General features: G+C 41.0%; 1 protein-coding gene across 1 annotated transcript; it reads left to right on the forward strand.

Annotated features, from left to right (window-relative positions):
* The first annotated feature begins 1285 nt into the window (after positions 1-1285).
* LOC124126528 lies at positions 1286-13904 on the forward strand. Its single transcript, XM_048388740.1, has 3 exons — positions 1286-1471; positions 12359-13227; positions 13604-13904. Exons 1-3 carry the CDS (start codon positions 1286-1288, stop codon positions 13902-13904), a joined length of 1356 nt encoding a protein of 451 aa, XP_048244697.1.
* Positions 13905-14151: the final 247 nt, after the last annotated feature.

The following is a 14151-nucleotide window of genomic DNA, read 5'->3' on the forward strand; positions in this document are numbered from 1 at the left end:
GGCGTGGTTGGCGCCGGTCCATGCTCATTGACAGTTATCAATATATTTGTTCTTCGTCTTTTGGTTGTAAGAAATGATTGGTCACTTGATACAATGCAGCAATGTTTACAATCTGAATCAGATATAGTAACGTATTGGATAGAACTGAATTGTTATTGTTTGACTGTTTGATGCTCTACCGTGCACCTAATCCAATCATAAACAACTTCAAGTAGTGCTGATAATGTGAACTCCCTGAGAGGTTCTCACTCTCTGAGTCCAGTTTGTATACAGTAAACTACGGTTATAACGAACTCAAAGGGACTAATATTTTTAGTTGGTTGTAAGCATTTATAAGTATAACTACAGCAAATAGTCGGGTCCAAAAAAGTAAGTTCGTTATATCCGTCAGATCGTTATAAGCGTGTTCGTTATAACCGTAGTTTACTGTAATTACAAACAGTATCTAGCATTGCTAAGAGAAGAAATTAGTCTGATATAGTTGTAGAGGGGCGGTCGGGTAGCCTAGTGGTTGAAGCGTTCGCTCGTCACGCCGATGACCCAGGTTCGATTCCCAACATGGGCACAATGTGTGAAGCCATTTTCTGGTGTCCCCCGCCGTGATATTGCAGGAATATTGCTAAAAGCGGTCTAAAACCATATTCACTCACTCATTATGCCACGGAATACATATTTTGTTCGCTTGCTGTTTAACGCCGCACACATCAATATAACAGCAATATGACAACGTTTTGTAAAAGAATCGACTCTGGACCAGACAGTCTAGTGACTGACATCATAAGCATCGATCTACGCAATTGGAATACGATGACAACCAGATCAGACATACTGACCAACCGATTCCGTTAATTGTCTCTTTTGACAAGCATAGAGTGCCGAAGACCAATTCCAACCCTGATCTTCATTGAATGAAGTTGAGCTGTATCGGTGCTACTCTGTTTTTAGTTGAGAACGACCGATTGGTTTACCGTTTTGAAATCTCTCAAATTAGCACCAACTATGTCGTTTAAAGCGTTAGCACTATGAGAATCAATAAGACGGTTTATCGTTGAATGTCAGTGTAAATTTTTCATAGCTTTAAGAAAATCAATTCTCTTGGTTATATGTCGTTGCCAGGGTAGCAGAAAAATCTTTCTCCTCACATATACTCCAAAACCTACAGTGGACCACGTGACATCCACCCTCTGGAGGCCATACGTGACCTGAAGCAACGAATGCTAGAACGACCAGTATAATCCATTATATTTATATTGACTTGTATGACAAGTCGGTGCAAGTACAGAGCATGGATGGCAAGAAATGTATGGCAGATAACGTCTCCAACACGAAGACTACAGTGTCACGGGGTGTCGGGCCGTCTCCTGGCGGGGTGGTTGGACAGGGGCGGGGAATCCGCACCCCCCCAGGGCAGCACTTCTACACCCATGTCAGTCAAAACACGCTACCCAGGGACAAACCTCGCAATCTCAAGGTAGGCTGTTGAGTAATAGTAGTATTAGTAGTGGTAGTTGCCTTATTATCATTATTATTATTATTATTATTATTATTGGTTGTAGTAGTAGTGCTAGTACTTGTGGTATTATTAGAATTATTATTAGTATTATTGTTATTATTAGTGGTACTGATGGTAGTAGATGCAGTAGTAGCAGTTGTAGTTGTAGTGTGGTAGTGGTAGTGATGGTAGTAGAAGTAGTAGTAGTGGTGGTAGTTGTAGTAGTAGCAGCAGTACTGGTAGTAGTGGTGGTTGTAGTAGTAGTGGTGGTGGTAGTAGTAGTAGTAGTAGTTGTAGTTGTAGTTGTAGTAGTAGTAGTAGTAGTAGTAGTAGTAGTAGTAGTTGTAGTAGCAGTGGTGGTAGTGGTAGTAGTAGCTGTAGAAATAGTGCCAGTGGTGGTTGTATAAGGAGTAGTGGCAGTAGTTGTAGCAGTAGCAGCAGCAGTACTAGTATTTCATTATTATTATTATTATTATTATTATTATTATTACAGTCAGGCTGATTAGGCTCATCGTCAGCTCAGGGCCCTTGCCCCCTTGCTGCCTAGTCAAACACACCCATAACTTTTCGGAGAATGTGAAGACTCCCCAACACTGCAGCCTTCTGCATTACCCAGCTTGTCAGAAGGGCTGTATTCCTGGTACCAAACCCGCGTACTCTCCCAATGTCAGTCAACAGATTGGGAGGTACCAAACCTAAGGCACCGAAAACAATGGAGAGTCGGACAACTTGGTACTTGGGATGCAAGCGTGACATTTCGAAAGCGAGGTTTTTCCTCAATCTTGTCAATCACATTAGTGTCAAAGGGGACTGAAAATTCAACGATATAAATGATTATATTGGATTTATCAAAAAGGACAAGATCAGGTTTGTTGACCTGGATACGTCTGAGGCTGTAAATGGGCCTATTCCAACGAATTCTGTATTTATCATTTTCCATGACGCCCTCTACATATTCCGGGTCGTACCATGGGTGGACCTCTGTGACAAAACCACAAGCATAGCTGAGACGGTAATAAAATGATCGAGCTACACCATCATGTCGTTTAAGATACTGTGTTTGTGCCAAAGCTGGGCATCCACTGACAATGTGTTGGACAGTCTCATTAAAATCATTACATAATCTACATTTCATATATACATTTTGATGCAAAATCACACATTGACGGTTTCGAGTTGGAAGTGACTGGTCCTGAGCAGCAAACAGAAAGCCTCCTGTTTCACTTTTCAGGCCAGACGACTTCATCCAAGCGAAGGACTCTGCAGGATTGCTGATCTTCTCAACACACTGCACATAAACTAGATGCAGTGGTCGTTCAGATAGCCTCTCCTTTAAAAACTGAGTCTGGGCCGACTTGATATGGCACTTCGCTTTGTTGACACTCATTTCTGTACCGTTCAGCAGTACAGAACCATCAACAAAATCAACACCGACATTGAGATTTTGTCCCACATCCTTGGCTCGTTTTAGAAAACTGTGAAATGCCTTGTTGTCATCATGAGTCTTGACATGCTTCACAAGAGGATAATCAGACAAATAAATGTGTGCAAAGTGCACAAAACAATTCTATCATGAAGAGTCCCAACGCCAGTCAAACCACGTCCTCCCATAATGACTGGTAAATATAAGCGATTGAGGAAAGAGCGAGGGTGGTGGGATCTATTGTCTGACATGATTCTACTTGTGAGGGTGTCAATGCCCTGAATTTCCTGTTTCGTCCAATCTACAACACCAAAAGAATATGAAACGATGGTCACAGCATAAGTATTTGTGGCTTTTACTTTATTGCGAGCGTTCAGCTCTGAACTCCAGATTTTCTTAAGTCTACATTTGTATTCTGCCCGAAGTTTTTCCTTGATATGGGCATTCTGGAGTTTGTCCCTAATCTGCATCCCTAAGTACGCATAGGCCTGACCTTTAACAAGATGGTCAATAACTCCTCCTCCAAGTAAACGGACTGACCTTCCCTCTTCTACCTTATCACGTTTCAAATGAAGAATATTTCATTTGTCGAGTCCAAAGGACATGCCGATATCTTTAGAAAAGTACTCGGTAAGGAGAATCTGTTTTTTGAGTGTAGGTCCTCCATTTGCAATAAGTTCAAGGTCATCCATGTAAAGGGAGTCAGGGGTGTTGGGATCTGTGCTGGGAGGTCACGGGTGATAACCTTCCTATTTGCTAAGCAAAAAGCTTAAAGGATTTAGTGACAAACAGAAAAGCAAAGCGCTAAAAGAATCGCCGTGAAATATCCCTCCTCTGATGAAATGGGTTCCGAAGTCACCACCTGCCCCTGCGAATACATCTCAAGTTGAGTTGACCAGCAATTCATTAAAGACTTGAGTAAAGCAAGTAGTCGCTCGGGAAAGTCAATACATTCCAGTGACCTCAAAATCCATTCGTGAGGTACAGAATCATAAACTTTTCTATAGTCTGGGAAGAGTATTGTTCGACCCTTGCACAACCAAGGCGGAACATCCCTTGTGTCCACAAGAGAATTAAAACAGTGAAGTAATGGTGTTTGGACTCGAGGAAACAGTTTCCAAAACCGGTTTCGATTACCATCAGGCCCTGGCGCCGTATTAGATTTGGACTTTTTAATTACATTTTTCAGGCAATCAGGTGTTCGAGCAGCAGCATACACACAACATATCAATTTCATTCTGTGGAAATGATTTATTTAAATGTTTAATTGGCCTCCGTTTCTCAATCGATTAATCACAGATTTGATTATAGAATTACATAAACAAAATATACAAAGGGGTCATTATTAAGATCATTGACAAAAGAGGGGTCAGAAGAGGGAGAAAACTCAAAAGCTTCGGAGCAACCATCAGGAATTTCATTTGTGAGCCCATGAATGTGTCATCAGTGACAATTCCATCAGGTAATTTAGGAAGAATAATGCGAACGTTCATTGGCAATTTCGGGTCTGCTACTGTTGGATCTGAAGGTTCATGCACAGGCGCCTGACGAGTGTTGGCAGTTAGCTCACCAGGTTCACGGCGCAGTATAATTTTAGTCGCCGGAGCTGGTCACGGATGTTTTGTTCTGTGAGATGTGCACAGATTGGTATGGCTTTGTCCCACTGCTGCTTCAACAATCTGCCATTTACTCGGGGTATTTCTGGCCACCCTGTTGCTTTCGCACACTCAAGAAGGGTGGACTTAAGTTGTTGCGTCCAAGATATTCTTGGGCGGTTCTCCCTGGCGCAAGTCCCATCTCCAGTTTGGTTGGTTTGTATAACGGAGGGAGGCCGACTGGGCTGCGGAGTTGTAAATTAGTAACCTAGTTACGTACGTTTAGTTCATCAGGCCCATTATTATTATTATTATTATTATTATTATTATTATTATTAATTTTATTATTATTATTAGTGGTAGAGGTAGTGGTAGTGGTGGCAGTAGAAGCAGTAGTAACAGTTGTAGTTGTGTGGTAGTGATAGAAGGAGTAGTAGTGGTGGTAGTTGTGGTAGTAGTGTTGGTAGTAGTAGCGGTAGTGGTAGTAGTTGTAGTAGAAGTGGTAGTACTGGTGGTAGTGGTAGTAGTAGTTGTAGAAATAGGGCCAGTGGTGGTTGTATTAGGAGTAGTGGCAGTAGTTGTAGTAGTTGTAGTAGTAGCACAAGCAGTACTAGTTGTAGTAGTGGTAGTGGTAGTGGTAGTTGTAGTAGTAGTAGTATTAGTAGTAGTAGTTGTAGCAGCAGCTCTACTAGTAATAGTAGTGGTGGTGGTAGTTGTTATAGTAGTAGCAGCAGCTCTACTAGTAATAGTAGTGGTGGTGGTAGTGGTTGTAGTAGTAGTAGTAGCAGCAGCTCTACTAGTAATAGTAGTGGTGGTGGTAGTGGTTGTAGTAGTAGCAGTAGTAGTAGTAGCAGCAGCAGCAGTACTAGTACTAGTAGTGGTGGTTGTAGTGGTTGTAGTAGTAGTAGTAGTAGTAGTAGTAGTAGTAGTAGTAGTTGTAGTTGTAGTAGTAGCAGCAGCAGTACTAGTTGTAGTAGTGGTAGTGGTAGTTGAAGTAGTAATAGTAGTAGTAGTAGTAGTAGTTGTAGCAGCAGCTCTACTAGTGATAGTAGTGGTGGTGGTAGTTGTTGTAGTAGTAGTAGCAGTAGTAGTAGCAGCAGCAGCAGTACTAGTACTAGTAGTGGTGGTTGTAGTGGTTGTAGTAGTAGTAGTAGTAGTAGTAGTAGCAGTAGTAGTAGCAGTAGTTGTAGTAGGAGTAGCAACAGTACTACTAGTAGTAGTGGTAGTGGTTGTAGTAGTAGTATTTGTAGTAGTAGCAGTAGTTGTAGTAATTGTAGTAGGAGTAGCAGCAGTAGTAGGAGTAGTGGGAGTGGTTTTAGTAGTAGTGGTAGTATTAGCAGTAAGAGAAGTCCTTGTGCTATGTCCTTCTAAACAACTTTGTGAACCGTATCGTAACTTGTGAAACCTAAATTATTACTTGCCCGTGAAGAGATCACCCGTTTAATAAACATACAGCTGTATTACACATTGTGTAATACCAGAACGCGTGCTTATGTACTCTCGGGACATGTTTTAGGAACAAATATTGAAATCCCTTGGCTTATACAACGACATTGCGCGTGGAGTTGATAGATCACTGAGAGGAGCTTATGCACACTCGATGACTCCAGCAACCTTGTCGCTAGGCTGACGTCACATGGCATTGTTTCGCCAATGGATCTTGCAACAAAATTCAACAAATTACGTCATCGGGTATTGTGACGTTATTGTAAACTTTGAGGTGCAAGGGCCGTTCCACAAGGCGATCGTATTGTAGCGCAACGACAGTCGTTAGTCTGTTAAAGTATGTGAGTTGCGATAGTCTTAGCCCTACGATAATTTTGTGAATTCTAAAGGTGGACCGTTGTATGGTATTAAATTCATACGTTTCAACTTTTGACGTGTTTGAAGCTTTTTTATGTTAAACTCAATTGGACTATGCTTTGGATCGTGTAGATGTCAGCCTGTTCATACTCAACAGTATGATTCTAAAAACAATATAAATGGCAAGTAATAAATAAAATACTAAACTCGCTCCCGTGTCAAACCAATTTTATGAAACTCGTGAATAGTTGTGGTATCTGACTCGCTTTTGCTCGCCAGATACATGTACTTGAACTATTCACTCGTTTAAAAAAATTGGTATGACACGGGAGCTCGTTTAGTATTCTATATTTAATTGATGGATTCCTTATGTAACTGTGTGATCTAGCCCATCACAACAAAGCGCGGTACCGTGTGTTGCTCTACGCCATCGTGTGCGTTAAACCATCACTTTGACGACCATCAGCTGATCGTGCATCTTCCCCAGGCAAGGGAGTTAACTGACTATAAAGGTCCAGTTTTCTACCCTTGCCGATCTAGGCTGGAAATATAGAGTAATAGTTTGGCTGGACTAACGAGTCCATGCATAGTCCAATCAAAATCACGTAACATTCGATCGATTCCAGGATTTGTAGAGCATGTACACCGTTAGGTAGGCATCGACAGATGGTTTCAAAATCGATTCATATCTTCAATCAATGTGCTCAAGTGATTTGATGTACTTCGCGAGGTAAGACCCGTTTTACTTGCCTGGTCGTCAGATGTTTTGGTACCAGCTATTTTATTACAGTTGTATATTTAAAACTTTATTTGGAAAAACTCAAGGTGCCTCTCTTAAATCACTATACGTTTCTTAACCTATCATTTATTTATTCTTGAGTATCAGGCTCAAACTAATCACCCTATTCTATACCCGATTCTTGAGTATCAGGCTCAAACTACTCCCCCTATTCTATATCCAATTCTTGAGTATCAGGCTCAAACTACTCCCCCTATTCTATATCCGATTCTTGAGTATCAGACTCAAACTACTCCCCCTATTATATATCCGATTCTTTAATTTCAGGCTCAAACTACTCCCCCTATTCTATATCCGTTTCCTGAGTATCAGGCTCAAACTACTCCCCTGTTCTATAACCGATTCCTGAGTATCAGGTTCAAATTACTCCCCCTATTCTGTATCCGATTCTTGAGTATCAGGCTCAAACTACTCCCCCTATTCTATATCCGATTCTTGAGTATCAGGTTCAAACTACTCCCCCTATTCTATATCCGATTTGTGAGTATCAGGCTCAAACTACTCCCCCTATTCTATATCCGATTCTTGAGTATCAGGCTCAAACTACTCCCCCTATTCTATATCCGATTCTTGAGTATCAGGTTCAAACTACTCCCCCTATTCTATATCCGATTTTTGAGTATCAGGCTCAAACTACTCCCCCTATTCTATATCCGATTCTGAAGTATCAGGCTCAAACTACTCCCCCTATTCTATATCCGATTTTTGAGTATCAGGCTCAAACTACTTCCCCTATTCTATATCCGATTCTTGAGTATCAGGCTCAAACTCCCCCCCCCCTATTCTATATCCGATTCCTTAGTATCAGGCTCAAACTACCCCCCCCCCCCCCCCCCCCCATTCTATATCCAATTCTTTGATATCAGGCTCAAACTACTTATTATTAGTTGTTATTTTATGTTTTAAACAATATAGATTTTCATTAATTTTGTTCCATAATGATCGTGCATTCATAAGTTTGGAGAAACTGTGAGAGAGACATTGTGTTTATGTAAATTTACAGAGATTACCAACCGTGTGGTTGTATGTGTTCGGTCCGAACTTTGTCTAGATTTCACCGATATTATATTGGTAGATTGTGAGAAACGTTTGCTTAGTTCATCGTATGATTACCTCTTTGTATTTACATATATACATCCTACTGGCTCCTCTGTGGTAACAGATGTTAGACCACTGCAAGGCATAGACAATCTGGAGCAAAGCTTTTTATTTATTACTACTCGTTTTCCAAATGGTAAGTTTATAGTATTTGGGGATCTTAACGCCAGGTGTGGAAATCAGTCCGAATTTGTTGTGAATGATGGGAATCGGTACAAACCGACACACTATGTGTCTGATTCCTTTGACACTCCCAGACGAAGCCGTGATGATATATGCAATGAATATGGAAAGGAGCTCCTAGGTTTGTGTTTCACTCATAACGTTCACATGTTGAATGGGCGATGTTCGGGTGAGACAGAGGGTAGCTTCACTTGTTTTAAAGGAGACGGAGCAAGTTTGGTTGATTACTGTTTATGTTCAAGTGACTTATTTACCAGAGATATCGACTTTACTGTACCTACACGGTGTGAGTCTGATCACTTTCCAATTGTTATGTCATTGCAAGTACATACTGACCATGGTACAACGGAGAACGGGGCAGAAAACGAGAAAAAGGACGCGGTTATTGAAACTTTTCGTCAGTCTGTAGCTGATATGTTATCACCTTATGTATTAGACAGTGACAGAGACCAGGTTCCACTTAATATCGAGTCTGCGGCATAAAAATGAATTGATGTATTTCATGTTTGTGCTGAGTCCTGTGGTCTTTTAAAAAAGAAGTAAAGTACTGTTGTACTGTTTGACTAAGGATAGTGAGAATTGGTACGATGATTGATAAAAGACAAAAGTTTAAAAAACTTGATTTATTCTGAATCTCAGGAAGTAAGGAACTTCGAAGGAATATTTTGTAATTAAGAATATAGACAAAAAGATTGGAGCATGATGAACATTGTATGACTGATTTTGTCAATAATAGCAAAAATGGTAAATCCTTTTGGAGACGCGTCAACAATATCATTTCTTCACCTTCTGTGAAAGGAAGCCCAGGTATTTGCAATATGCAGTGGACCGAATATTTCCAGCCTGTGTTTAATTAAACTGATATACCTGTGGATGGGGACAATCTGGCTGAGGCAGAAATTTGTATGAACAGCCATGATATTAATGAGTGCAATTACTGTAATGATTATGTTGTGAATAATCTCCTTTATGCTGATATAACCGAAGAAGAAGTATCATCAGCTGTACATAACTTGAAACTGGGTACATCGGCAGGACCGGATGGAATTCTTCCTGAAATGGCGAAATATTGCAGCACTTCAATCATACCATACTATTGGTTTTAATAGTTGGTTTGGTTTGTTGTTTAACGCCGCACTCAGCAATATTTCAGCTATATGACGGCGGTCTGTAAATAATCGAGTCTGGACCAGACAATCCAGTGATTAATATCATGAGCATCGATCCACGCAATTGGGATCGATGACATGAATCAACCAAGTCAGCGAGCCTGACCACCCGATCCCGTAAGTCGCCTTTTACGACAAGCATAGTCACCTTTTACAGCAGGATGAGTTGCTGAAGACCTATTCTACCCCGGAATCTTCACGGGTCGTGTTTAATAGGATTATGCATAGTGGTGTATTACCTTACGAGTGGACAAATGGTATAGTAGTTCCTCTGCATAAGAAAGATAATATCTCGTAGACTCAAGACATTTGCGGACGTTTATGATACAATTCCTGAAGCTCAGGCAGGATTTCGAAGCGGATACAGTACAAATGATAATATGTTTACATTACAGTGTTTAGCACAAAAAATATCTCTCTAAACGTCGGGGAAGATTTTATTGTTTGTTTGTTGATTTCCGTAAAGCGTTCGAGTCGATTAACCGGAAGCTCTTGTAGTATTCATTAATGAAAAATGAAAAACGGTCGTGTGTAGGTGGTTTTGAAGGAATACATACTCTAAGATTCAGTGTGATGTCAGGAGTTCAAATAACTCTCTTTTAGATTAGCTCGAATCACTGCGTGGTGTTCGACAGGGCTGCGTGTTGAGTCCGTTTCTGTTCACGATGTGTATCCTTGAATTACAGTCTATGATAGAAAGTAACGAGTTGCGAGTGATTTATATTGGAGAGGAGTTTATAGACATATTACTTTTACTATATGCAGATGATTTGTATATTTTTGATGACACAGTAATAGGTCTGCAAAGAAAAATTGATATTTTATCCACTTTTTGTAAAATGTGGGGACTTTAAATTAACATGTCTAAAACCGAAATGTTGGTTTTCAGAAGAGGCGGCACTTTAAGGTATGATGAACGATGGTTTTTGAATGGTAAACGTATCAATGTTAGTACTTACTAAAGTTATCTGGGTGTTCTGTTTTCAAATAGATTGTCTTGGGCTAAATGCTTTGATACCCTCAAGTTTAAAGCCATTAAGGCTTTTTTTTGCCATTAAACAATTGCAGTTTCACTTTGTAAATATGCCAGTTAACATTTTATTTAAATTGTTTGATATTATATTCTTCTCTATGGCGCTGAGATCGGGGGTTGCAAAGGTAGTCAAATTATCGAAACTTTTCATACTAAGTTTTGTAAATTTGTTTTAGGAGTTGATAAACATGTATCAAGTACAGCAATATTAGCTGAATGTGGAAGATATGGTTTGCATGTGGATTATCATATGAAGTGTGTTAAAAACTGGTGTAAACTTATTAGAATGAATAATGAAAGATATCCCCGACAGTGTTATTTGTTAATGAAGAAGCTGGATGAATGTGGTAGAATTACTTGGGCAACTCATGTTAAATATTTACTCGACATTTATGGATTTGGTTATGTGTGGCACGAACAGAATATTGGTGATGTTAATTGTTTCTTGCAGCTGTTTAGACAGCGTTTGTTGGATTGTAACAGAGTATACAGATGGAAATTTATGAGTCTTACAAATTAAAGTATTATTCACACGTCAAGATATTATTGGATATGGCATATTATGTTATAGCTTTCAGAATAGAGACCATAGACGTATGCTGTGCCTGTTAAAATTAAGTGAATTGCCTATACGGAGTAATCTGGACAGAATAGAGGATATTGTTTATTCACAACGCTTTTGTCGGCAATGATACAATGGTGGTATTGAGGACGAAGTTCATTTTGTGTTTTTCTTCCCGTTGTACGCATCATTAAGACAAAAGTATATTCCTGTAAGATTCTATAACAATCCATGCATTAATACTTTTAGCAATCTCTTAAATAGCCAAAACGACTGGCCACTCAGAAATGTAGCTAAGTATGTGAAGGATAAACATATGTAAAAGGCGACTAACGGGATCGGGTGGTCAGGATCGCTTACTTGGTTGATGCATGTCATCGATCCCAATTGCGTGGATCGATGTTCATGATGTAAATCACTGGATTGTCTGGTCCAGACTCGATTATTTACAGACCGCCGTCATATAGCTGGAATATTGCTTAGTGCGGCGTTAAACAACAAACCAAACCACCAAATAAACATATATATATATATATATACATTGCATGCATATCAACATTTTACATGAAAAAATACATTTGCCAAACAAGTCATAGTGCCAATATAATTATCTTTCTCAAAAATATCACAGACATTACAATCAAACATCAGGTGCAGTTTTATGTGAAATACAAAGTTAGTAAATCAAACAGAATAATGAATTCAAATCTTTTCTAAGTTAAACAAATATTGCTGTAATGCATCAATATCACACATCATATCCAGCCATTATGTCAGAAAATAAAGTTGCTGATGAGTACCAGTATATAACAAGTCTAAACGAAATGATTTGATAATAATGTCCTTCAAATTTATCACATAAAATCTTATTATGCCAAAAATCTGGAAATTTTACAATATGTAAACTAATGGGGTGCAATCATCGAAATATATTACTTGTGTACGACATTCACAGTCTGTTGCACAATTAGTGTCCAAACATTTGTATTCTTCATCGTGAAACAGCACCCTGGTGCAGACAAGTGTTTTACCATACTCATAGAATAGGGACACCATTGTAAACTTAATTGATTGCTGCATTGATCTCCACCACGCGCCCATTGCACGAGTCCCGTGTCCAGAAACAGTGTTGGTTCGGAACAGTATGTTTAGCAGTGACGTGGAGGGGGGAACATGTATCTTTATTTTACTGCATTGACAGATAGTAGAGCAAACCTCATACACGTGCTCAGCTAACTCTGGCAAGAAGCTGACGACCACGGGCGTAGGGCCATCGTATAGGTCGGTGTACCGGACACTGCAGGTCACCGCTGATCATCTCGGGGAGCCCCTGCAACGCATGGCTAACACGCTCCGCGAACCAAGGAGCATTCTCCGTCAGACACGACCCCACCCTCCTGCTGCCCTGACCACCCAGAGAGACAAACACCACCCCGGTGGCCCTTCAACAACACACGGCTTGTTGACACCGCAGGACATGCGTGACGCAGTGAGGACCCAGCGTCCAGTTGCCCTGACAACCCAGAGAGACAAACACCACCCCGACGGCCCTTCAACAACACACGGCTTGTTGACACCGCAGGACATGCGTGACGCAGTGAGGACCCAGCGTCCAGTTGCCCTGACAACCCAGAGAGACAAACACCAGCCCGGTGGCTCTTCAACAACACACGGCTTGTTGACACCGCAGGACATGCGTGACGCAGTGAGGACCCAGCGTCCAGTTGCCCTGACAACCCAGAGAGACAAACACCACCCCGGTGGCCCTTCAACAACACCCGGCTTGTTGACACCGCAGGACATGCGTGACGCAGTGAGGACCCAGCGTCCAGTTGCCCGACCTCGGCCTCGTAGAGCACTGGGGTATCCAAGCCCAGTAGTCGCCTCGGTTACCCATGGTCACAGTCACGTGCAGATGAAGGTCAAGCCCACTGTGTCCATGCCACCGATATCTGTCCAAGGAGCGCAATACAAAGGTCAAGGTCAGACGGAACGGTCACAGGAATCGCATGGTGGACAGCGAGATGCACTCCGGCATATAGTCATAGATGGCTGTAATGCTGCATACTCGTAAGTAATACCCATGTAGTTCAGAAGAGCCACGTAGTCCTGAAGATTTAGTTTTCATTTAGATATTTTATAATACAAAATTTGAGACACACGGTGTACAGACTGTAACTGGGCTCCATAGTTGTTGCCAGATACGCTAAGCATGGCTTAGAATTCGATGTATGTCACCGCCAAGCCATTGCAAATCGCTCGTGATTTTCACAACATTTGTCTACCTGCGTCACTTGGGATTTTTTTCCAAATATAGCCGACACGCTATTATATAACGTGTATACTGTTTGTGGCGGTGTATACACTGTAAATACCTATAGACTGTAATAACCTTCATGTATTATTTCAAAAAGTAGTGATACATGGAAATTGAATTGTATCTCAGACATGGACACCATTCAACCTTTTCCGGCGCTGGGATCCACCTTGCTGCAGGCTATTTCCTTCGGCTGGGACACACAGTGGCCGTTGTTCTACCACAAACGTGCAAGAAACGTTTCCGAAAATTGCCCCTCCCTGACCAGGAACGTCTAAAACGTTTGGAAGAGTCGGGTGTTTTGGTGTACACGCCCACCAGGAGCATCCACGGTCGATACGTGCAGCACCACGAGGAGAGGTGGGACACTAGTTCTTTTCTAGTTTCCAGTAGAAGAAAAGATTTTAAATCTCAAATGCTTCAGGTGTAAGACGCCATATTTGTTTCTGAAATGTTTAATAATTCATAATAATATTGATTAATTTGACCACATATTCAAGTAAGGAATTGCTCCACTGTTTAGGATGCTGTTGCGTCTAGCGGAACAAACCGAGGCAGTTATTGTCTCAAACGGGCACTTCCGTGACCTGATGATGGAGAATAAAACATGGAAGAAAATGGTCGAAGAAAGGTGACGTATTTCTCGTTGTTTGTGCACAGATTAAGGGTATGCATGT

The sequence above is a fragment of the Haliotis rufescens genome, unplaced genomic scaffold, assembly GCF_023055435.1.
Source record: "Haliotis rufescens isolate VD_foot unplaced genomic scaffold, xgHalRufe1.0.p SCAF_78, whole genome shotgun sequence".
NCBI lineage: Eukaryota > Metazoa > Mollusca > Gastropoda > Lepetellida > Haliotidae > Haliotis > Haliotis rufescens.